This window comes from Puma concolor, chromosome B4 (assembly GCF_028749965.1).
Source record: "Puma concolor isolate L17-30 chromosome B4, mPumCon1.1.hap2, whole genome shotgun sequence".
Taxonomy (NCBI): Eukaryota; Metazoa; Chordata; class Mammalia; order Carnivora; family Felidae; genus Puma; species Puma concolor.
The window spans coordinates 19,940,042-19,966,234 of record NC_141673.1 but is presented as its reverse complement, the minus strand read 5'-3'; the positions used below and the strand labels follow the sequence as shown (position 1 = coordinate 19,966,234).

Genomic DNA, 26,193 nt, shown 5'->3' with positions numbered 1-26,193 from the left:
TGAATTGACACCTTTTCAAAAATCAGCTGACTTTTATTTGTGGGTCTATTTTTGTTTTCAATTAGCAATAATCGCTCCTCGGATAAACCTCACTGGCTACCATACTGCCACTGTGCAAAGCCTGTGGGCCTATTTTTGGATTCTCTCTTCCATTCCATCAAACTTCATGTCTTTCCTGACACAGATACCATACTCTAACTTGATGTGAAATCTTGAAATTAGATAATTTGAGTCTTCTAACTTTGTTTTCTTTTAAAAAAATGTGTTGACCATTTGGATCTTTTGATTTTCCATAAAATTTTAAGTTTTATGGAAACTTGATTTCTACATAAAAAGGGTCTTTGAGGGGCGCCTGGGTGGCGCAGTCGGTTAAGCGTCCGACTTCAGCCAGGTCACGATCTCGCGGTCCGTGAGTTCGAGCCCCGCGTCGGGCTCTGGGCTGATGGCTCAGAGCCTGGAGCCTGTTTCCGATTCTGTGTCTCCCTCTCTCTCTGCCCCTCCCCCGTTCATGCTCTGTCTCTCTCTGTCCCAAATATAAATAAACGTTGAAAAAAAAATTAAAAAAAAAAAAAAAAAGGGTCTTTGGGATTTGGGTTGAGATTACATTAAATCATTAGGTCAATTTAGAGAGAATTACACCTTGATACTAGTGAATCTTTCAATTCGTACACATGAGACTTTTCTCCAGTTATATAGACTTCTTTTGTTTTGAATTAAATGCTGTACATGTTTTATAGTTTTCATCTTCTCCATTCTTTTTTCAATCTCAGATCTTTCTTCTGTACTCATTGTTCTTTCTGAAATACATTCTTTCGATGTTGCTTTAGTGAGAAAGTCTAGTGGTGATAAAGATTCTCAGTTTATCTGAAAATTCTCAATTTATCTCAAAAGAGTTTTCTGTAAAAACTTTGGAGCTATCCTTCCACACTCATCTAGTTTCCTCTGTTACTGTTTAGAAATCAGTAGTTAAGGGTGGGTAATCTGTTTTTTCTGTCTGGCTGCTTTTAATTTTTTTTTTTTCTGTCTTTTTTGGTGTTCTGCAGTTCCAATGCTGGCTGTTGACATTTTTAAGGCATTTAGTATTTCCATGCAGAACCCTGGAATGTTCTTCCATGTATTTATTTCTCTTTTTTAAAGAATTAGTTATCTTGAAATTTTATACAAGTCTACCACCAAAACCACCCTTGTTATTGAGTCAGCTATTCCCTTATATGGAGTGTTACCTTCTCTTAGGCACCACATTGGTCTCCTCCAGGAAATCTAAACCCAATTAAAACCCTGTTTTGACATATGACACATTATATAACATCAAAGAAATCTAGATTCTAAGAAGAAATATTTGTAAGTTATATATGTTAAATGTGTGCTCTACCTGTTAAATTAAAGCCTAAAAAAAAACAAACAAACAACACAGGAAACCATCCTATGATAATGCTTCAGATCTCCAAATATCAGTGTCAACTCCACCCCTGCGTTTGATAGCCCTCGAATACCTTTTGGAATTCCTCTTTCTCCAGTACACAGCCACCATGGTGGATGGCCATATGTCCCCTTGAGGAAGGACTGGGAGAATCATTATAGAATGCTCCTGTGGTGTGGTTTCAGGGTTCCTCCTCCTGGTGATCTGGCCACCTCTTCAGTCAACTAGGACCAGATCTGATAACTGACTCAGGCTCAAGAACTGGGCAAAAGATCATGACTTCCTAGTGGATGACCACCTTCATTTTGTCAAACACAGTTTCTTGACAGTATATATCTAGCATTAAGCACAGGGATTGACACATAGTAAGCCCTCAAAACATATTTGGTATATGAATGAAAGATGTTTTGGTTTTCCTAGATATAAAAGTTTAGGGTGGTATACATACCTCAGTTAATCAATTGATTACTAAAACTTTTACCTGTCATTAAGTATCCTATTTGACTTACAGGGAGAAGATAGAGGACTCCTCAAGAGAAGAGTCTCTGGAATCAATCAGTGTAGATTTGATAACGCATCCCCTCTTACTATCCCTGAGCCTCATTCTCTCATCTGTAAAATAGGTATAATAGCCTCTCTGACCCATAATAGTAGGTCTCTTTCATTCATAATTGATCTAAACATTTGCACTAGTCTCCACCCCACTTGGTTGGAGGGAGAAGGGAAGCAGTAAAATGGGATGCCACAAGAGTTAAACCTGCCAAGTAAAGTTATCTTAGTGTGTGCTGTTTAAACTGTCTCTTGCTGGGTAAATATTCAATAATCTAATCTGTAACTCTACATCAAAGCCATTTCCTCCTTCCTCCCCTTCTTACTTTTCAGGGTGTCTGAGTTCAATGGGAAAAGCCGTGTACCCTCTTAGCGGGAAGAAGTCCTTATGTCCCAAAGTGGATCTTTCTGTAGGCTTTGAAATGTTTGTTGGTCTTAGAGACCCTCCTCAAATTAGTATCCTAGATATCAATGTCTGTGGAGACCCTGGGGACATTTGCTGTTGGAATGTGCAGAATTTAGACTATTGGCCTGTACTCCTGGTTGGACTGGGCCCAGTGATCCACAAATGCTGACTTGGCCCGACCTTAGAGAACTCAGGCATTTTCTCTGTCAGACCTGTGGCAGAGGTTGCCAAGTCACTTCTTGCTCCTACACCTCTTTCCCCGTGGTGGCCCCAAGGCAGGTTACCACTCAATTACCTTCCACTTCTAAAAGTATATGAAGGAGGGGGGATTTGGTTCCATCCAAGCCATCGAGGGAGGCTCCTTCCGTCTCGTCAACTATTGTTGCGTCCCTGTGTTGCAGGATCTTTTACCATAATACCTGGGATCCGTTGTCTCACTGCTTTGAAGAATGAAGAGATGGACACAAATGAGCAACAGGCAAGAGTTTATTAGAGTATAAGATTAGAAAGGAAGAATAGTAGGAAAGCTTTCTTTCCGGAGAGGGGACATTCAAAAGTGAGTGCCCATGCTATAATAGGCAAGGGTATTATAAGGGGTTTTATAAGGGGTATTATAAGGGTTTTATAAGGTTTTGGTTAGCCCTCCCCTCACCCCTGTTCCCTCTCAGGTCCCACCCTTATTGGCCTAATACCTCTAGGTTCTGGGAGGCCCACTTCTGATTGGCTCAATTCCATGGTGTGAGGGGTGGCCTAAGGCCATACTCAGGTCTTTTTGTCAAATTCCTGAGGGAAACCTGTGGGGGAGTAGGTGGGATTCGTTACATTCTTAAGAGGAAACTTAAGCCTGAGGGGGTTTGCTGTGGTCAGACACGTATGTCCAATATATGTGTTTTTCCCTACCCAAGGACCTCAGGTCCTATCCTTTCCTTCTCTGCCTATTTTATCCTATTTTTTTCCCCAGTCATATGAGGGGTGGTCCATGGCCATATAATTCCTTGTGGGTCATATGTTTTATGGCCTACTACTTATTTTTAGTTAGGTCTTTTGTCAAATTCCTGAAGGATGCCTAAAGGGGAGTAGGTGGTGTCTGTTACATTAAGAGGAACCTTACCCCTGAGGGGGGGTTGCTGTTGTCAGACATTCCCAGCCTTGTTCCAAAATATGTGTTTTTCCCCACCCAGGGACCTCAGAGCCTAGTCTTTCTGTCTCTGCCTATTTCATCCTATCTTTTTCCATCATACCTGCAGCCACTCTGAGTAGGCCTAGGGACACTCTTGAGTGGTGTTTTCTCCTTTAAAAAAAGCCAGGACACCTTTACATTTGGTTTATCTCCTCACTGCAAACCATGGTTTCCCCTTTGTTAAAGAACAGAAATTCAACTGAGTAAATTTGAAGATTTAATTAGCCTTATTTAGTGATTCATGAATGGGAAAGCATCACATCTAGCAAGTAGAGGGGAGTCCAAGGAGCCATACAAAATAGAAGGTTTTTATAGGAAAGAGGGTGGGACAAGAATGTTATTAGCAGGAGAAAGGATTGTTGCAGGTAAGGTCACGGTCCATTAGGGAGAAAGGGCAGGAGTCTTACTAGGTAGATTACCTTATTATTCCTTTGGGGAATGGAAAGAGTCCATGTGACAAATTACCTCATTGGTGTTATCAGAAAATACCTGACTGATTAGTTAATACTTTTATTTCTGGGAGAGGTTGAAACTACTAGAAGTTTAGGTAGGAAGCCCTGGTTTGGAGACTTAGCCTAAGTGACACCATTTTGGGCCTGTAATTTTCTTTTTAACACCTTTTTTTTTTTAAGCTTATTTATTTATTTTTGGTGGGGAGGGGCAGAGAGGGAAAGAGAATTCCCAGCAGACTCTGGGATAACTAACAGCACTTGGTGCGGGGCTCGATTTCACGAACTATATCATGAACCATGAGATCATGACCTTGATCGATGGGATTTTGGGATGTTCGTGGGGGTTTGGAGCTGACAGCCAAGAAAGAATTCTTTAAGACGTCTTTGGTGCAAAAAGGTGATTTTATTAAGGCACAGGGACAGGACCCATGGGCAGGAAGAGCTGCACTGGGGTTGTGCAGAGTGACTGCTTATACACTGTGGAGTTGGGAGAGGTAAAGTCAAGAGAAAGTTTCTTAAAGAGATTTTCCTTTGCTAAAGAGGATTTACAGTTTACTGGAGGCCTAGGTATTGTCAAGCTAAGGTTGTTTTTCCCTCTAGCAAAGCATTATTAAGATAATAGGGAGTTCCTAGAGATAGGCTATTGATAAGATTGCCTTTTTCTTGTAATTTACTAAGATATTTGTAAACTGATGGAAACTTATCAGTTTAACTTTTTGTTTTCTGTCCTTTCCTTTGTCCTTGGGTAGCCAGGAGTGTCCAAGGAATATCACACATATCCCACCTGGCAGAGGTGGTGGTGAGGGGAGGGTTGGCTTGTGCTTTGCTCTTAGCTTGCCTTATGCTCCCTCATCAACCTGAGCCGAAATCAAGGGTCAGATGCTTACCTGACTGAACCTTCCAGATGCCCCTTTTTAACACTTTTCTAATCAACTACAACACATTGAAGTTTCAGCAGGGAGCTTGGGCTGTGTGCCAAGCAAGGGTCTTGATGTCTAATCTCTTCTCCCACATCTTCCACAACCTGTACCAGTAGACAACAGGTGGCTTCCCAAGAGTACCCTTCTTCCTGAAGAGCATCAGAGTATGCCACTGCATATGGAGTATTTTGAGCTAAAGGCCATTGAGAAACAGCAGATAGAGGAAAAACTCCAAAATAGAATATAAATTTTCCTTTTGTAAAGGACAGCTACATTTATAAAGGAAATTTCCATTTGTAAAAGGAAGCAGGACAGAGGAATACTTCACAACTCTTACCAGCCTGCAAGCACTCAGTAAATCTGCATAGCAGATCTTACTAAACAATCTTCCCTAACCATACTTTACCAGGTCACCTTCTTATAACTTGCATTTCCTTACCTCCTCTAATCCAAAAGGCCCAAAATGGCATATAATCCAAAATTCCAAGTACCACTTGGAATTTTGTTTAGCCTAAAATGGCATATAATCCAAAATTCCAAGTACCACTTTGATTTGTTTATCTGTGAGTATCCCCATATGTCTGTTCAATGCACATATTAATAAACTTGTTTGCTTTTCTCTTATTAATCTGTCTTTTGTTAGTCTCATGTTCAAGGCCCCAGCCAGAGAACCTAAAATAGGTAGAGGAAAAACTATTTTTTCCTCTCTTATATTCCTTAATCTAAAGCTAGTTGCTTTCCCTTTCTCTGAGCCAATAAAACAGTCCAAGGCTTGAGGCACCTGGATGGCTCAGTTGGTTAAATGTTTGACTCTTGATTCTGCTCAGGTCATGATCTCACAGTTTTGTAAGTTGGAGCCTTGCATGGCTCTGCACTGACAGCCTGGAGCCTACCTGAAATTCTCCCTCTTTCTCTACCCCACCCCCTGTAAGTGTTAAATTGTAGTGTTGGGCTAACCTGTAGCCTTAAGAAATAACAGCTTTGTTTTAACACTGTAGATTAAGAGATAACAGCCTTGTCCTATCAATCTAGAGAACAAAAGTTCAAGGAAAATCAACTGGATTAGTGTTTGATTGGATTGGGGCAAGGGCATGTCTGAACTGTTTCCACCCCCATCTGGGAACTATTTCTTTGTTTTGTTCCCAGATGATGATAAGACGATGTGGTCGGCTATAAGAACTCTGTACCCGGCTGTTCGTGACCGCATTCTGGTCAAGAGTGTCCGTCCCGATCGGTTGGCCTTGCCTCTCATTGCAATAAACTTTTTTGTGACTGTCACTGGTGCCCGTAGCATTCTGTTTTAGGAGTCGTGTGGATGCAACACTCCCACTCGCACTCTCTCTGTCTCTCTCAAAATAAATAAATTTATGAGAAGAAAGAAAGAAAGAAAGAAAGAAAGAAAGAAAGAAAGAAAGAAAGAAAGAAAACAGTCCAAGCCTTGAAGTTAAGAATGTTTGTAAGAGAAGGAAACAGATTACAGAGAAAAGAACTATTTGGGGGAGGTATTTCTACAATATTAAACCAGTTACATCATCCTTTAACTAGAAAATTTGAGTGTTCTCCCACCTCACCCTTGCCCACCTTTTTTTAAATTAACTATAGAAAATGAAGAAGCTATACAATTTTATACAGCTGAGGTATAATATTTAAAATTTTAACCATAAACATTAGAGCTCAATATTAGGATGATAATGGTGATAATGACAAATAACAATGATGGAGTTGAGGAAAAACACAGAAAACTGGATTTGGCAGGAACCAAAGTTCAAGATAGCAGGCAGTGAGTGACTGATCATGGGTAGGGGGTTGGTATGAGTTGAGCCCATAAATACAGGTGTTAGAAATAAGCCCATCAACCCAATCAAAGGAGGGATGCAAAGACTCAGAGCACAGTGAAGTGAGGCTTTAAGCAACATTCTTGCAAAAGCAGGTGTCTGATGGACAAGCATACTCGGGGCAGTTACAACAGACAATTTATCTCCTAGCATGGAAGCCCCTTCCCTGGTTCCTCATTGGCTGAGTACTACAGAGGTTACAGCCTTATCCGGATATCGCCTATGCCCACATAAGGTAAAAAGTAGTCTGATTGGAACAAATGTACGTTCCCTGAGGTGACACAAAGACTTTCAGTCCCTTCTCCCTTTGTTCTTTAGCTCAAGCTCATTACAAAGCCTGCAAAAAAAGGCCTGCGAAACAGAGACAGGAAGAATAATCAGGAAGTGAAGTGTCTAAGGTTTTGGGACTCCATTGTGTGTCGGGGGGGGGGGAGGGTTCTTACATATTTCCAGTAGGTTGTAAACCTATTGTTAATTAGACAACAAAGCTTTTATTTGGTATTTCTGAAAATGATTCATCTCCTTTACTTCTCACAATAGGCAGGGAAGGGGACATGTGGGATGTGCTCTTCTAGGCACTCCAGTGCTATCAGGGCTTTTCTGTTCTGGTGTTTGGAATGTTCTGGTCATCGCAAAATGTCTTCATCAGTGTCTCAAGGAAAGGCATTAAGAAATAAACACAATGCTTGGGTGGCCTGGGTGGGTCAGTCGGTTGGGCATCTGATTTCGGCTCAGGTCATGATCTTGCAGTTCGTGAGTTCAAGCCCTGCATCGGGCTCTGTGCTGACATCTCAGAGCCTGGAACCTACTTTGGATTCTGTGTCTCCGTCTCTCTCTTCCCCTCCCCTGCTTGTGCCTTCTCTCTCAAAAAGAAATAAACATTAAACAAATTTTTTTTAAATAATAAAAATTAAAAAAAAAAGCACAATGGGTTTAAGTTAGAGCATGAGTCAGCAGCAGTCTTGTCTACTTCTGGTTTTAACTATTGGGGTCTATAGTTGAGCAAGAGGTCTTGTTGACCTTCCCTTTTCCTGTTCTCTCTCCTCTTCCATGACCTTGTTTCATCACTTACTTCCTGAACTAGGAAATCTTCAAGTTCTCTCTCCCTTGGATACGATTCCATCCTAACCCATAAATATGAGTGTTTCCCCGTTATGTATTTGTGTACTTCTGTACCTATCATCTTAGAATAGAATTCTGAACCTACTGCCTTTACTCCTCAGTCCAATGCAATCCAACTTTTATTTGTACCACTGTACTGAAATATTTTTTAATAAAGATTGTCAATGACTTCGTATCTTCCCAAACCAATCTTTCCTCTTCTCATGCTGGATTTCACTACAGCATATACTCCCTTGATGATCTCACATATTTTAGTGGTGTACCACCTCCTGTCCACTGATGCCTCCCAAGTCAATCTCCAACTAGCTATCAGTTGTCTTCACCTAGGTATCCTACAAGCATCTTATTCATTAAACTGTTGTATATCTAAAACCAAACTCGTAATCCTCCATATTTCTTGTGTTCCCTGGCTTAGTTAAGGGTTAATATGCCCTGAGCCTCTGCAGGAGGAAACCTACCCCATTTCCTCTTCAGTTCTTCTTATTCCATTCATCCAATTGTTCACCAAATCCTTTTTCTCCATCCACAATCCACTGCCTTACATTACTTTTTTGCATTTCTTAGAAAGCCCCACCTGTCATTAATCCCCAGTGATATCTCTAGTCCATGCACCCAGAGCCTGCTGAAGATCTCACCAGAGACAACAAATCTGATAATGACATCTTCTACTCACCTTCTCCTCACAGGTTGCTCCCAGGTTGTGTTCAAATATCTTAGCATATTAACGGAAGACCTTTCACAATGTCATCACCACAATCTTCCCAGCCTTATTTTCATGTGTTCCAGTCACTGTAGACCTCTTTTCATCCCCCAAGCAAACTAAGTTCATTTGAACTCTGTGACTCTGACTTCAGGCACTGAGTGTTGTCTTTATTCTTAATCACAAAGCACAACATCTGACAAATTGTATCTCCTCAATCAATGTTTATTGGATGAATTAAGCACAAATCCTAGATGGTGGGTTCTTCAATAAGATATTGATTATTAATTAAGTAAAATAATTATAAAAGAAATGCCTCCTTCAAAAAAACTTTCTTTTTTTATTTTTTTTTCAATATATGACATTTATTGTCAAATTGGTTTCCATACAACACCCAGTGCTGATCCCAAAAGGTGCACTCCTCAATACCCATTACCCACCCTCCCCTCCCTCCCACCCCCCCCATCAACCCTCAGCTTGTTCTCAGTTTTTAAGAGTCTCTTATGCTTTGGCTCTCTCCCACTCTAACCTCTTACTACTTTCTTTTTTGGATGGGGGAGGCAAATAATTGCCTGGTGTCCTGATTTTTCCATCATTATCCCGGCCATGTTCAAGTCTTGTGTAATTCATGTCAGGCTATCAAACTGACAAAGCCTTCCCCACTCTTCTGTAATATTTTTACTGTGTAGAGAAATTTATTCATGACATCATAGTAAACATGAGTATCATACCTCAGTTTTTCCATAGATAGTGGTAACTAAAGCATGAACTGCACCTCATAATAAAACCCGATGTAGGACTGTTGCCATAAATAGAGATTTAGATTAGTTAAACTGAGAAAGTCAGGTCATATGAGTTCCTATATTTGCAAGTTAATTTAGAAAGTATCAAGGGGAAGGGAGAAAAAAAAAAACCTCTTAAAATTTACAAGAAATTCTCACCCTCATTGTCAAAATGGAAATTCCCAAATTTCTCCCATGTGTTCTTTCTTCTTTATCTCTGGTAGCATAAAAACACCTACCAGAAAATATTCTGAAACTGAAGAAGTATCTGGTATCATTGCCCAAACATGTAGTAACTTGTAATGATCAGTTATCTTCACTAACTGGTATCACTCACATGAAAGGCTCTGGTTTCTCTCCGAGTAACTGAAATTTTTAAACCTTTGCCGCAGCTTTGATTTCTGTACTCAGTGATATGGGATTAATAGCACCTCTTAAGAGATGTGAATATGTTGATGGTATATATAGTTGTATATACAATTGTATAAAGCTGTTAAGCTGGTACAATTAAGCTGGTATCAAGCATGTATCCATAGACTTTGTCACAAAAAGCCATTTATTAATCATTTATTTTGTGTCAGTGCTTGGCACTGGAGATACAAATAAAGGAGATTCATTTCCTGCTTACAAAGAGTTTAGAGTCTAGTGGGTAGACTGACAAGTTAACATCGTGGACATTTAGTCGGATATATATTAGAATATATAATAGAAGTAGCCCAGAATGTTTTTGAATGCATAGGAGTGGCACAGAGGTCAGACCTTGGGAGTATTAGGGGAGACATCCTGAAGCAGGTCACTGCTGTGGTGAATCCATTCATCAAATAGTCATTAAACTACCCATGTCAAGCGCTGTTCCAAGCCTGTGAATATAGCAGTGAAAAATGCAGAAAGTCCTGTCCTTATGGAGTTTACAGTTTTGGAGAATATCCTGAAGGAAGTTTTCCAGATGAACAATCTAAAAAGAAAATGAACAATTTGTCTTTAAGGATTCATTATGCACAAGTGAGTATAGTTTAGGCACTAGAAAAATCTGGCTCACTTTGTAATTTCTGTCCTATTCAAAATGTGTTGAGAACATGTTGAAATTTCCTGCCTTTGTATACAGACGGGTGACTGCTTTCTGTACTTGGGAACAGGGCCCAGAATGCATTCACAACTCAGGGGTCCCTGCCATAATAAAGACACACACACATACACACACACACACACACACACACACACACACACACACACAGAGTGGGCCATTCACACAGTGACCAAGACTGAGTCATGACATCCCCATGGTGACAATATCCCTGTGCCAGAAGCAGGAATACAGGGAAGGGATTCCACCTAACCCCTAACCCCAAGAGCATATTTTAAGTTTCTTCCTGATCATAAAAAGGAGACAACTTATATATAGTGCTTTTAAAAGAGATGGTACATGTTGGTATGTGTGCCTTTTTTTTCCAAGCAATGGTAACACACATTCACTCCGATAAATCTATTGGACTTTTTCCAAGGGCTCTTGGAAGAATGATGGTGACATGCCACTTGGGTGGAAAGATCCCTGTGCCACTGCCATGCATTGAAAAACATGCTATTTTAATTCTAAATGTATTGAATTGCAGTACTTCTTATTCACTTTAGTTCTCCTGTGTTTATTGTTCATAGCAATGTTTGTTAACCTCTACCTGACTCTGTGAATCTGGAAATACCATGTAATGTCAACCTAGTTCAGATGAGTTCGGGAAGGTGGGAGACTCAAGTGAAGTAGATGTACATCCTAGTTAAGATAATGTGAGCTTCTATAGTAGAAAGACCCAGAAATCTTAAAAGCTTCAGTTTCTCATTTATGAAAAGGCCCAGAGGAGTGCTTCTTAATGGTGGCGTGTGGGGGTTTCGGTGGAGTGCATTGCTTCACAAAGTTGTTCAGGGACCTAGGTTGACAGTCTCAATCCATAACATGTGGCTTCCAAGGTCATCATGGGCACTGACATCTAGCCAGTTGATGGGGGAGGAGAGAAAGTAAAAAAGGCATACTCACTTTTTCACCCCCTGTACTGGAGAATGACTCACATCTTCCATCGGCAAGAACTAGTATGATCCCACCAGGAGGAAATGAAGTCCATGTCCGAGAAAATTCCTTCCCAGCAAGAGCTACACAAAGAAAAAGGAGCAGGAACTTTCTTTCTAGGTGAACATCTAATCATTTCTGCCACAATATATGCTTTCTGGTTTTACAATTTAGAAAAGCAATATGATCGTCATAAGGTGACTAATGAAGTGTGAGGTTTTAAATATGAGATCTTAACATTGATCTAGGAGTAAATAAATGTAACTTTTAAACTTATTTTGGAATAATTTTACATTTATAGAAAAGTTGCAGAGGTGGCAAAGAAATTGAGATGATACATGACCCATGTGCTCCTAATAGTAACATCTCATGTTACCATCAGCTATGCTACAGGCTTTGGCCAGATGTCTCCAGTTTTTCCACTAAGGTTCCACTAAGTTTTCTGTTCCAGGATCTAATTTGGGATACCATATTGCATTTAGTCATCATGTCTCCTTTGTCCTAATATGGGACAGTTTTTCAGTCTTTTATTGTTTTTCATAACTTTGACACTTAGAAGGTACTAATCAGGTATTTTATAGAATGGCCTTCAGTTTGTTTTCTTATGATTAAACCATGGTGTGGGTATGGGTTTGGGGGAAAATACCACAGAGGTGATGTACCTTCTTCTTATCACATCGTATTATTGTATGTGTATAATAATATAGAGAGTATTAATTTATTACTGATTTATTATCAACTCTCATCACATTGTATTATTATATGTATATAATAATATATAGAGTATCAATCTATTACTGATTTATTATCAGGTTAACTTGGGTCATCTGGTTAATGTGGTATCTGCCAGATTTCTCCTCTGGTAGAGATACTTTATTTCTCTTCCATACTGTAGGCTTCAAAGGCACATCACTAAGTTCAGTCCACATTCAAGAAGAGAGGATACTGCGAATTTTAGAATGGAGAAATAATTCAAGTTTTTACTGCCTGTAGGTAAAAATATATACAATAAATAAAGACATGGTGAGGGAAATGGGATTTACAGTGCTAATTTTTATACTCTTTTATCTGGTATTAAAGAGCTGAGTAATGACAAGTGACCAAGTTGCTGAACTGTAATTTTTTTTGTTGCTTTTGCAAAAAATATGCTATATTTCTAGTAAAATAAATGGCCCTAATGCGGTACCCCAGCTTCTTCTTCTAATAATGATGGACTAGGAAATTCAGATAAATGAAAAATCTGGGGAAATATAAAAACATCTTCCTAGAAGTATCAAAGATTTAACCGAATTATGAGGAGTTTTGGGGCCAACATCCCCCAAAAGAATAGAAATCCAGAGAAGTGAGCCCAGTTCTGGGGCTGTGTTTGCTTAGGGACATCTGTTATCAGGAGAGGCCACTGAGCAGGGCTTTCAACTACCTTATAGGTTATGGTCAGGGTAATAAGTCTTGGAGGCCAGGGCTATGGAGCTGAAGGAATGGTGAAGAAGAAACAACCAGCCCTCATATATACCACAAGTCTCGCTTCAAGCTATCTGGGTGGATAGAAAACCTCAAGCCCTAAAATGATATTCAGATGATGCTGAATAGCAAGTGTCCCTGGTGCAAGTAAGAAGTAAACAGAATACTCACTGGAGATAGCCAGTATCATTTAAGACCTAAAATGATTTCTAAAAATATTTCTAAAAATAATTTTTCAAATACAATATCTAATATTCAACTAAGATAACTTAATATGGTGCCTGAAAATGGGAACTCCAGGGACATAAAAGCACACTTTAAGAGGGAAACCAAAAGACTGCAGTTTGAGTTTGTAAATTATCATTACTTGGTAGAAGAAATAAGCCTCTTAAGCAAATTTAGCATATGCAAATCCAGATTTACAAAGGGGATATATGATGGGGTAATTTACAAGAGGATACATTATAGTATTACAAAGGTGGTATTTAGAAAAATGAATTTATACTCAGTTTTCTAGGAATATGGCCTATCAGACAACTGGGGACCTAAGATTTAGAGACACCATAAAGGGGACGTGATAACCAATATGGGAAGTATTAGTTGTGGCTACACGTAAGAGAAAATTCCCTACATAATAGTGTTTTAAGTAAAATGGAAGTTTATTTCTCTTTCATATAAAAGAAGCCTAGAGCTAGATAAAAATCAGGGCTGCCTCAGCAGCTCCATAATGTCAACAGGGACGATGACACCAATCTTTTTGTTCCACTGTTTTCACTTACAGCTTCTTTCCTCAAGGTCAATGACTGCATAGTCCAAGATGGCTGCTGGAATCTAGCCATCCCATTATGTTGCAAGTCAGTTTCCCTTGAGCAGCCTTCTTCTATCATATAACACTTATATGTTAATAAGTGGACAGAACCAAGTCACACGGCCACCCTTAGCTGCAAGGGAAGCTGGGAAATGTAATCCTTTTGTGTGGGGGCAAAATGTGTCCATTCTAAGTTGGGGATTTATTACTAAGGAGAAAGGAAAAACGGATGCTGCACTGGGTAGCTAGTGGTCTCTATCACAACAGTAAATAAGGGATCAAAACTTTAAAAGGAAGTATGCTAAAGTCTCAAGTAGTATTTCATAGGTATTATATAACATTAAAAATATAGACAGGTAATATATAATGAAACTGTTACACACAGGTTATTAGAAGCAATGAAATTGATATAATACTTTCAAATAATTTAGGATGTTTACAGATTTTAAAATGTTCATCTTGCCCTTTGGCACAGCAATCCCACTCATGGAAATTTGCCTAAAGGAAAAAAGAAATACCGAAACAACTGAGATGCTTGTAGAATGTTATTTAAAATAGGGAAGTACTTGGATTAATACACATGCTTAGTATTGGGGGCAGTGAAGTATAGTGCATTAATTCAATGGACAAATATAGAGTAATGAAAACCAGTAACCCCAAAACTATAATAACATGGAGTAGATATTTAATACATAAAGATAATAAAGCTACAAATTTGTAATTACAACTTGATTTTGAATATTCCTATGAGTAAGAACCAAATGATAATTAGGAAATTGGGAAAGTTGACTTGTTGGCAGAGAATTATAGATGCTTCTCTATAGATGCTTCTTATTTTTACTGTTAAATAATATTGTGTAATATTTTGAAATTTTTTTCAAATCCAATGTATTCATAAATACTTACATAATAATAAAAGATAACTGCATATATCATAAGGAGTTTCTAAAATTTTAGAGCTTTGGAATTTGAACAGTGAGACAGTTCCTCACAATGGATAGGGTTACAAGTTTTTGAGCCACATAGATCTGGATTCAAATTCTGCATCTCCATTAACTAGCTCCATGAATTTGAGCCTTATTTCCTCAGCCATAAAAGGGAGATGATACCTAAGTGCTCATGTGAAAATTATTTAGATCAGGAAGCATACTTTCAACAAATTGTGGTCACCAAGGAAGAATGTCTTCATCTTCAAAAGGTCAGTCTAACCAGATCCTTACTTTGAGTCAGTGTGGCTTTGACAGAGAGAAAGTCAGGAATTAATTCAAGGGGAGAAGCACAACTTTCATTAAAAATCCTAAAGAGGGCGCCTGGGTGGCTCAGTCAGCTGAGCATCTGACTTCTGCTCAGGTCATGATCTCACAGCTCATGGGTTCAATCCCCATATGGGGCTCTTGTGCTGACAGCTCAGAGCCTGGAGCCTGCTTCAGATTCTGTCTCCCTCGCTCTCTGCCCCTCCCCCACTCATACTCTAGCTCTGTCTCAGAAATAAATAAAACATTAAAAAAAAAAAATCCTAACAGTGTAGAGAAGGGAAATTATTTTTTTTCTCCTCTTTTAGGTTCTTGGCTGGGTCTCTTTAATAAAAGACAGATTAATAAGAGAAAGACCAAATTTTATTAATATGTATATCTCATATAGAGTTGACCTTTGAACAATGTGGGGTTTGGGGCACCAACCCCCATGCAATCGAAAATCCATGTATAACTTTTGACTCTCCAAAAACTTAACTACTAATAGTCTACTGTTAACTGGAAGCCTTACTGATAACATACACAGTCTATTAACACATATTTTGTGTGTGTAGATATAATATACTCTACTCTTACAATACAGTGAGCTGGAGAAAAGAAAATGTCAAGAAAATTACAAGAATGCACCGTGCTCTATTCTTCAAAAGAAAAATCAGCATGTAAGTGGACCTGTGTAGTTCAAACCTATGTTATTCAAGGGTCAACTATATATGTGGGAGAAACTCAGGGATGGGTAACTCAAAGTGGCAGCTAGAACTTTGTATAGCATCTTAACAAGGGAACAATCAACTTAGAAATAACAGGACAGAGGGAAAGGGTTTTAGGCTTTCACGGGCAGAAACTGTGGGAAGGTAAATATATGAGGGGAAACCAATGGAGCAAAGTTTGCAGATTCCTCTGGTGGCACTTCTGGGCTGAGTTTAGAGCTGTCTCCAGCAAAGGAAATTTATATCCTGCCTTTAGACAGAAAGGAGGAGTGTAGAGAAATTTTCCTGCTTTTATTGCTGCTTAATTGCCTTCAGCTCAAAATAATTATGTCAAAGAGGCATGTTTTGAAGTGAAATATTCTGATTTCCTTCACCAGTAAGGTTGTTTTCCAGGACTTTTGCATTCCTATCATAAACTTTGCTATCCCAAGGAGAGGGTGTTTCATGATGTATGGTATGGAAGGCTTATAGAAAGGAAAGCAACACTGTGCTTCTCAGAGCTGCTTGACCCCATATGAAGTATAAATGGTCAGTTATAGTTATATACCGGTTTTAAATATATGCATGTATACGTACTTATTTTAAAAAACAAAATATCTATTACTATTATTGTCAGACAATTCTTATTGTGTTTGTATTAACAATGACTAGCCAATTGGGTTGCTTAAGCAACCATAAGCAACGAAAGGATAAGGTGATCAGTTGAGTTATATTTAATGTCATAATTTCTCTGCCTCAGGGAGGGTATTTTAAAATCAGAGAATCACGGGCGCCTGGGTGGCTCAGTAGGTTGAGTGTCTGACTCTTGATTTTGGTCTCATGGTTGTGGGATCGAGCCCTTCAGTGGGCTCTACGCTGGTGCATGGATCCTGCTTGGGATTCTCTCTTTCCCTGTCCCTTCTCTGCTCGTGCTCTCTCTCTCTCTCAAAATAAATAAATATACATTAAAAAATAAATATACATTAAAAAAATCAGATGAATCAGTAGTAGAGTAGGGGGAAAAGGAGATCATAGGGAAAGGGAAGGAAGACCAGGGAAGAGTGGTTTTACAGAAAGCAGAAACCAAGGTGCGGATGTAAGGGGGGTTACCATGGATGACAGCTCTTCTGATTTTTAAAAGCCTTAATTTAAAGCCTCTGTTTTAGTCAACATGGTGGTCACTCCTCCCACAGCCACAATTATCTGAGATACAGGGCTGTGCATATTCCTGTAATTTTCTCACTACCACAAAGCAAAAATGAAAACAAAAAGTGAAATAAAAATAATTACCAAGAAGAAAAAAAAAAGGGGGGGGGGGGCGCCTGGGTGGCTCAGTCGGTTAAGCGTCCGTCTTCAGCTCAGGTCACGATCTCGCGGTCCGTGAGTTCGAGCCCCGCGTCGGGCTCTGGGCTGATGGCTCAGAGCCTGGAGCCTGTTTCCGATTCTGTGTCTCCCTCTCTCTCTGCCCCTCCCCCGTTCATGCTCTGTCTCTCTCTGTCCCAAAAATAAATAAACGTTAAAAAAAAATTAAAAAAAAAATTACCAGGGCTCCTGTGAGATGGCCTCTTTGCCCACCTCTCCATTCTCCGCTTTACACTTATGTGAGTGCTTTTTCTAGTTCCAGAAATATAAGCAACACCACTCTACGCATTTTCTCTTACTGCTTCCTTGGCCTGGAATGCTACTCTCCCCTCTTTGTCTGGTTAGCAATCTTTTACTTTCGAAAACTCTAATATCATCTGTCAGGAAGACTTCCCTAATACCTTTCTGAGCGCTGGCCTGCCAGTTCTGCACGTGCTTCTTTTCCTTTTTAAAAAATATTCTATGTAATATTCCATGTAATTTTATTTAATTTTGATGTCAGTCTCTTAGGCCCCATGGTACTATTTAATCTTTGCATCCTGTCCCCTAGCAGGGTTTGCACCCAAGAAACGTTTATATGACTGAAATGAACCCATGTTTGGTCCCCATGAGACCCCATGACCTCCGACACAGACCCCGGGCTCAGAATCTATAAACTATCCCTCAAAATCACCAGGGCTCACAAGTGCCTACAGGACACAAATTCTTTTCGCAGTGTTTGAAATGTATGAGGTCCCCATTACTCATCTTAGGTCATGGCTCCCAGCGTGGGCTAACCCTGATCCGTCAGCGGGGAAAGGGAAATCTAACTTCTAGGAAATACTCCAGGTCTGCTCTAGGGGAAAGCAGAACTGTGACGCACAAGGAGCCGCTTCGGGCCCCGCTTGAAGTCAGTCCGACCTGGACTCCCACGGGCCCCTCCACGCTCTAGGTTTCCTTGTGGGCAGCATCCAGGTGGGTGTCACGTCCGTGCCCCGTGAGTTGGCGAACGTCACCGTACTTCTGACCCGACCCCTGCAGGCAGCAGCAGCAGCAGCCGCGGGATGGGGTGGGTGTCGCCTCGCGGGGGCCACGCTCTCCCCTCCGCGACGGGCAGGTGGCCGTACTAAGGAGGGGAAGCCCCTGGGGTTCGAGGCCCAGCATCCCGGAAACCCCGAGGGAAGAAGGAGGGCCCGGGAGGACCTGATCATTTCTCCCGAGTTGCTCAAGAGCTGCGGAGGCCGGGCCGGCTGGGACGGCCCCGGGCATCCCCGCCCTCCCGCGCCGACCCCCGCCGAGTCCGAACCAAAAGCGAAAGGAGTCCGGCGCCGCGAGGAGGTCGCCGCGCGCCTCCAAGCCCGCGGGGGCCGCCGTTTTGTGACTTCACCAGTTTCGCAACAAGCCCGGGCCGCCCGCGCCCCACCCACCCCCGGCCGGCCGCCTCGCCGCCCGCCGCCTCGCTGGGCTCTCCGCGCCTTCCTCCGTCCGAGGCCGGGCCTGCCCCGCCGTCGCGGAGCCTCCCGTCCGGCCGCCGCCTGCGGGCCAGCACGTGCGCGACTCCCGCGCCCCGCGTCCCGCGCCGCGCCCCTCTGGGCGCAGCGCCCTCCCGGAGGCGGCGCGATGCTGTGCTTCCTGAGGGGAATGGCCTTCGTGCCCTTTCTTCTGGTGACCTGGTCGTCCGCCGCCTTCATCATCTCCTACGTGGTCGCGGTGCTCTCGGGGCACGTCAACCCCTTCCTACCCTACATCAGGTGAGGGCTGGGCGGCGGGGGCCCGGGGCCGGGCAGAGAGGGCGGCGTTGTCGCTGCGGCGGAAAGGGTCCCGACCCAGCCGTCCCGCGGACAGCCCCAGGTCCGACGACGCGGGGGAGCGCGCTCCTGGCGGCCGGGACCTGTAGGGAGCCCGCGGGTGCAGAGCCCGGCGGTTCTGACTTTACCCTGAACACTGAACCCAGTGGCGTCGGGAGGGGCCCAGGACAGACGGTAGAACTTCCGACGGACTGTGGGACAGAATCCCTGGAAGATGCTTCTTGGGCGGTATTGAAGGAAGAATGGGTCCTGATGGATGCCATTTATTGAGTGTGCAAGAGGCAGATCCAGGTGTGTGCTAAAACAGCTCACATACTTCCTTCCCAGCATCCTCGTGATGGATGTCCGACTGTTTTTCATACAAGGAAACCAAGTTTAAGCAGATGTTGAAATATCATCAATATGACACTGATGTCACAGTTAGAAATAATGGAAGTGGAATTCACGCCCAAGTCCGTCCCATGCCCAAAGCAACACTTTGCCACTTCCAAGGATTTGGGAGTCAGGCTTAAGCATTTCTCGATGGAGCTGCCTAAGATCCCTTTGGATACTGCACCCCCAAAGTCAGAGCCCTCAAATTATCAGCAGCTTATGACATCTTTTGTGTTGCCATTGTACCATTTTTGTTGTTTGTTTTTTGGTTTTTGGGGTTTTTTTGGTGAGTTTTGGCCTCTACCTTTCTTGAGGGTCACTTCGTTGGTGCCCAGGAGATCTTGATCCTTTTCAAATGCCTCCCAGCTCTGTGCCTAGACCATGGCAATGGGCATTCCTTAAACATTAGAAGGATCCATCTTTATCCAAGTGGTGTAACCTGCATTGGTTGGTGAGGGAATAGTAAAGTTGGTGACAACCAAGGTTTGTTACCACTTGATGGTTATAGAGATTGTAGGGCTTCTCCCTCCTGCAGCCATGCTGCGTGGTGAGCAACATTCTGTTATGTTTGTGGGCCAGGAAGGGGAAACAAAGAAGGTGAGGCAAGAGGAGACTAGAGTTTGAAGCAAAGAAGAAAGCAATGTGGAGAATAGTGCAGAAAAGCAAATCTGCAGTTAACAGTGGTTTTGCCCACTTAAGAAGTGTTCCATGCATCAAGGAGACTTTCCCATCAGGCCTTGCACCCTGCGGAAACCTGGACTGGGTTTCTCATGGCTCATCTCATTCCCACATGGCATTGTCTGGTTTCTCTTGATTCTGAAGTGGGATAGATCCTCTTGGACTCCTGTAAAAGGGAAGAGTTTCTCTCCCTACAATGCTTTTTATTGAGAAAATAGTAGCTGTGTTTGTCCTGGATATAAAGGTCAGGAACAGATAATATTTGGTACTTATTGGTGAAGGGGTGAGAGGCAGAGCTTGAGTCTTTGTGGAGATGTCCGATGTAGTTGTGATTCATAGCACCCCAAGGTGAACTTGAAATGGAAGACGTTCAGAAATGGGGAAATGATGGGGCGCCTGGGTGGCTCAGTCGGTTAAGCGTCCGACTTCAGCCAGGTCACGATCTCTCGGTCCGTGAGTTCGAGCCCCGCGTCGGGCTCTGGGCTGATGGCTCAGAGCCTGGAGCCTGCTTCCGGTCCTGTGTCTCCCTCTCTCTCTGCCCCTCCCCCCTTCATGTTCTGTCTCTCTCTGTCTCAAAATAAATAAACATTAAAAAAAAATTTAAAAAAAAAAAAGAAATGGGGAAATGAGCTGACAAGGCGAACCACTTGTGAGATGCTCAAATCACAGACAGTCCAAAGAGCAGGTGTTTAATTCAACAAGGAAAGGAAGCCTTCAGGAAAAGCAGGTTTACAGGAGAAAAAGGCTGAAGATGGTCACCTTGTTGCCGGAGCCAACAGCCTATAAAGCACTTGTCCACATGTGCTGGGGCAGGGGGTGGGGGGCAGTTTAGGTTGTCTGCTCTCCTGCCTACTTGAGCAGCTAGAGCACTAGATCATCTCTGTCCCTCCTAGAAAACTAAGTCATTGAGGCAAAGGCAAGATTTAGATTAAGAGCAAGAAGTGATGGGAATAACACCAGATTTATCCATTTAGCCCCAGCAATGTTCAATCTTATCTCCTATAACTTATCTCTACTGTCTGTGTCTCCTGTTTTGCCTTACCCTCATTCCCTCCACCTCCCTCCAAGCACACTGGCCCACCTTCCTGTCTCTTGATCACGTCAGGCACACCACCTCCTCATGACCTTTGCCTTGACTGTTCCTCTGCCAGATGGAGTACCTTCCTCCAGGTACTGTCAGGCTTTCTCCTTTACCTCCTCCTCTGTTCAAATATTGGTAAGGCCTATTGCCCTATTTAAAATTGCACGTGGGGGGCCTGGGTGACTCAGTCGGTTAAGCATCTGACTTTGGCTCAGGTCATGGTCTCTCAGTTTGTGAGTTCGAGCCACGCGTCGGGCTCTGTGCTGACAGCTCAGAGCCTGGAGTCTGCTTCGAATTCTGTCTCCCTCTCTCTCTGCCCCTTCCCCACTTGTGCTCTCTCTCTCAAAAAGAAATAAACATTTAAAAAAATAATAAAATAAAATTGCACGCTAGTGTTGCTGATCCCCCATATCTAGTCTAATTATTCACCATAGCATCATCTATCATCTTGCAACAAACTATATGATTAACTGATTTTTTTAATGTTTATTTATTTATTTTGAGAGAGAGCAAGTGCGTGCATGAGCAAGGGAGGGGCAGAGAGAGAGGGAGAGAAAGAATCCCAAGCAAGCTCCCTGCTGACCTGCTACAGGGCTCAAACTCATGAATGGTGAGATCATGATCTGAACTGAAATCAAGAGTCGGTCTCTTAACTAAGCCACCCAGATGCCCCTTAACTTTGATTATCAGTCTTCCCTCACTGGAATGTAAGATCCATGAAGGCTTTTGATATTTGTTGAATTCATATTTCTTGGGCATTCACTATTGATATTGTTATTTTTTTCCCCTAGGGCAATATCCCTTTAGGGATGATAAGGTCATTGGTCATTGATTAGCGATACGGATGTATTCAGGATGATCCCCTTTTACATGATGACATTGTTCAACCAATCTGATGTTCTGGAATTTCTTAACCACGTTGAACACTTTAAGAGCCATTGCATTTTAAATAAGAACCATGATCCTGGGAGGACCCCTTTTCAATATGACATTCAAACTCAGCTTTCTCATCGCAAATCTTCTTGTAACATTGTTATTCTTCAGCATATTGGTCAAATGAGCAAATAATTCTTAGACGTATAGAAAGATGCTCAGCCTCATGAATGGGATAAAAATTCAAATTAAAACTCACTGATGTCATTTTTCATGATTGGATCAGCAGAAAACTAAATGTTTGATAACATTGGTATTGATATTGGTGAGACTTAGGGGAAACAGGCTTTCATATGTGCTGGTGGGAATGTAAATAGATTCAGTCTCTATGGAGGCACTTGGCATCTATCAAGATGACAAAAATATATCTGCAAGGGTACTTATAGCATTACTTTTAATAACAAAAGGATGAAGCAATGCAGATTTCCATCAGGGAGGACTGGCTAAATAAATATGGTTTATCCAAAGAATACCTCAAAGGAAAGCCCTCTCTATATAGAATACTCTTTTTTTTCTTAATTTTTTAAAATTTGTTTTTATATTTTATTTATTTTTGAGAGAGAGAGAGAGACAGAGCGTGAATGGGGGAGGAGCAGAGAGAGAGAGGGAGACGCAGAATCTGAAGCAGGCTCCAGGCTCAGAGCTGTCAGCACAGAGCCTGATGTGGGGCTCAAACTCATGAACCGTGAGATCATGACCTGAGCCAAAGTCGGACACTTAACCTAACTGACTGAGCCACCCAGGCACCTCATCTTTTTTTTTTTTTTTTTGATAGAGAGAGAGACAGAGCGTGAGCAGGGAAGGGGAAGAGAGAGAAGACAAAGAATCTGAAGCCGGCTCCAGGCTCAGGGCTGTCAGCACAGTGTCCCCCATGGGGCTTGAACTCACGAACCGTGAGATCATGACCTGAGCCGAAATCAGATGCTTAACCGCCTGAGCTACCCAGGCGTCCCTAGAATACTCTTTTTAAATTAATACATTGGTATGCAAAAATCTCCAATACATTGTTACATGGAAAAAAGCAAGATGCAGAGCAAAATATGCCACTATTAGTGGGGTGGGGGTGAGAGAAGTTAGAGGGTGGAGGGAGTAATAGTGTATGTTTGTATTTGCTTGCATAAAGAAGCTAATAAAAGTGGTTTGTGTATGATCGAGGGAGGAGGTCCTGGTCACTTAGAGTTTAGCAGTTGGAAAAGAGAGTGGGAATAAAACCTTGTGCCACCCTTTTTAAATTAATCCTCTTATTTAGAGATAAATGGAGATTTCCATGTAGTAATAAAACAATAATACAGAAAGATCTCGTGTCTTTTACCCAGTTTCTCCCAAACGTAACATTCCCATACCTGGCATGCCTTATCTTATGTATTTATTTTTTAGCCACATGGCTTGGTTTCCTACCGAAAATCGAATTAGAGAGATGTGATTCAAACAACCACTAAATTTAACAAGCTGGAATAGCATAGTGCAATGCTTCTGTATTATGAAACTATTAATGCAAAGATATCAAAACCGAGGACAAGTTAAAGTCAACCTCAAAGGATTAGTTTAAATTTTTACAAGGCCACACCCACATTCTTGAGCACAATCATGCTTAATTTGTTATAGTTTCTTACATTCCCTTTGTAACCAAATCTCGCAGGCTATCATGAATCAACTTTACATATTAATTCCTTCCAGCCAATAAGCCACTTTCTTTTATTTATTTTTTTTTAAATTTTTTTTTTCAACGTTTTTATTTATTTTTGGGACAGAGAGAGACAGAGCATGAACGGGGGAGGGGCAGAGAGAGAGGGAGACACAGAATCGGAAACAGGCTCCAGGCTCCGAGCCATCAGCCCAGAGCCTGACGCGGGGCTCGAACTCACGGACCGTGAGATCGTGACCTGGCTGAAGTCGGACGCTTAACCGACTGCGCCACCCAGGCACCCCTATTTTTTTATTTTAAGTGTTTATTTATTTATTTTGAGGGAGAGAGAGAGAGAGAAGACAAGCAGGGGAGGAGCAGAAAAAGAAGCAAAGGGAATCCCAACCAGGCTCCATGCTCAGTGTGAAGCCCGGCTCAATTTCATGACTGAGAGATCATGACCTGGGCTGATATCAAGAGTCAGATGCTTAACCACTGAGTCACCCAGGTGCCGCCCCAAGCCACTCTCTTGTACATCTTCTTTGGCCTGTGTTTCATGCTTCCAGAGTATTTTCTAGCTCTTTATTTTCAAAGTTTTGCCAGTTCTGCATCCTGGTTGCTTTTTATTAACCTAATCTCACTTTTTGTGCAAGTACTGTTTGCTGAGTAGATTGTGGCCTTTGGCCACTCCCATTGTTCCTCGTCACGACCACAAACCTACTCAGGGGTTGGTGGCAGAAAACCGGGTCACCTGGAATTAAGTCACCTTAAAAGGGAGACCAAAATGGCATAGTAAACAAAGGAAAAGAGGTTGGGTATTTAACTCCAAAAATGAATCTAAAAATTAGGGAAATTATTTTACCTTTCACTTGGTTAACAATCACAAAATTTAGGTCATAATCAGTTAAGTGCTAGTTCTAATAATGAACAAAATTCATTATAATGAACACATTTTGTGATAACAAAACAATGAAAGTACAAAATTCTTATAGATAAACAAAAATCTTAAAATGATTCGGGTGTGGATTTTTTAAGTGAATGATATATACTTTTTCCAAGAATAGTCTTATGATTGTGTGTTATAAAGTCCTTGATTTCACTTTTGTCTTTTGAAGGGAGATATGAAGAGGTTCATTTTTGCAGAAATGTTTTATGACTTCAGTTTCCCCAATGACCATTTTTTTTTCCAATGACCATTCTTAATCTGCATGTAAGGAAATTGATCTTGATTATTGTGTTTTTCACACAAAATATGTTTCATGAGGGTAGAGATTTAGAGTTTGTTCATTGTTGCTTCCCTACCATGTATGACAGTGTCGGACACGTAGTAGGTGCTTAGTAAATATTGGTTGACCGCCAAGATAATTTACCCCAGATGGGCCTGCTTTAGTTGTGCCTGTTAATCTTGTCAGCTTCCCTTCAATTGTTAACTGATTCTGCCAGTGCTCACTGTTCATTAACTTGGGCTGCTGTTCTAGCTGTTCTCCAACACGATTTCTGTCAACTTCATGAAATTCTGCATGTTTTACAGGATTTGCAAGTGTAGTTTGACTTACACTGTTGAATATTTACTATCTTTGATAATCATACAGAGAAAGGAGCATAGCGTGGTGGGTAAGGGAACAACTTTGGAGCAGGCAACTTCGGTTAGAATACAACTCCACCATGCGTCCCAACTATAGGACCTTGGATTGGTTAATTGAATTCCCTCTGCTTTTCTCTGGGTTAATAATAGCACCCCCCTCATAAGTTAACATGTGAACTCACTTAGAACTCATTAACACCCTGGTCCAAGAACAAAAGTTCTCTGTAAGCACTTAATATTATTAGTATTATCAAGGGACCAGTCCACAGTAGTCTGGATAGATGCTAGTGTTAAGTAGGAAGGGACATTTGGTTGAGGGCTAATTTTATAAGTAGTAGGCTTATTTGTGATTATAGCAGAAGTTTTCTTTTTTTTTTTTTGATTAAATTTAATTTTTTAAAAAAATTTTATTTATGTAGGTAATCTCTACACACAACATGGGTCTCAAACTCACAACCCCGAGATCAAGAGTTGCATACTCTATCCACTGAGCCAGCCAGGTGCCCCTGTAGTAGAAGTTTTCTTAACCAACCTCTATCAACTTGCTGGGTTAACTGATCACCTCATTCTCTGAAAAATACACTGACCCGAAGCCACTGGTCCCTGAAAGTCTTTCCCAGTGCTGACCACTCTCTGGGTGTCTTGCTGTCTTCTCTCACCTGTTTTTTTGTATACTTATTTAATACCTGCTGTGTTTGTTCCCAAATGTGTTTTGCCAGATATATATGTGTGTGTGTGTATGTGTATATATATGTGTATATGTATATATATGTATATATATGTATGTATATATATATGTATGTATATATATGTATTCACACACATATAAATAAGTATATATATTTTATATATTATTTATAAAATAAATAAATATATATATATTATTGTAATTGTGTGATTTAACTCAACCCATATAAACTGTTGGTCTATAAATGCAAAAAAAAAAAATCTAATTAAAAAAAAATTTTTTTAACGTTTATTTATTATTGAGAGACAGAGAGAGCAGAGCATGAGCATGGGAGGGGCAGAGAGAGCAGGAGGCACAGAATCTGAAGCAGGCTCCAGGCTCTGAGCTGTCAGCACAGAGCCCAACACGGGGCTCGAACCCACGAACCGCGAGATCATGACCTGAGCCAAAGTC

At 41.4% G+C, this 26,193-nt stretch overlaps 1 protein-coding gene and 1 pseudogene across 6 annotated transcripts in view; one reads left to right on the top strand and one right to left on the bottom strand.

Moving 5' to 3' along the window:
• Positions 1 to 122, bottom strand: LOC147578951 (U4 spliceosomal RNA; annotated as a pseudogene).
• A 17,772-nt stretch (positions 123 to 17,894) lies between these two features.
• DRAM1 (DNA damage regulated autophagy modulator 1) overlaps positions 17,895 to 26,193 on the top strand; it is a 64,001-nt gene continuing 55,702 nt past the window's right edge. For 3 of the 6 annotated variants that reach the window (XR_015253393.1, XR_015253392.1, XM_025926827.2), the window contains exon 1: positions 17,909 to 18,722. Coding sequence is in view for 2 of the 6 variants with exons in the window: in XM_025926827.2 (XP_025782612.1) it covers positions 18,592 to 18,722 (131 nt within the window). In the remaining 4 variants the exon portion in view is untranslated. Of the gene's footprint in view, positions 18,723 to 26,193 lie in introns of all 6 variants that reach the window. The other 3 variants (XR_015253394.1, XR_015253395.1, XM_086712522.1) reach the window with 2 other exon arrangements.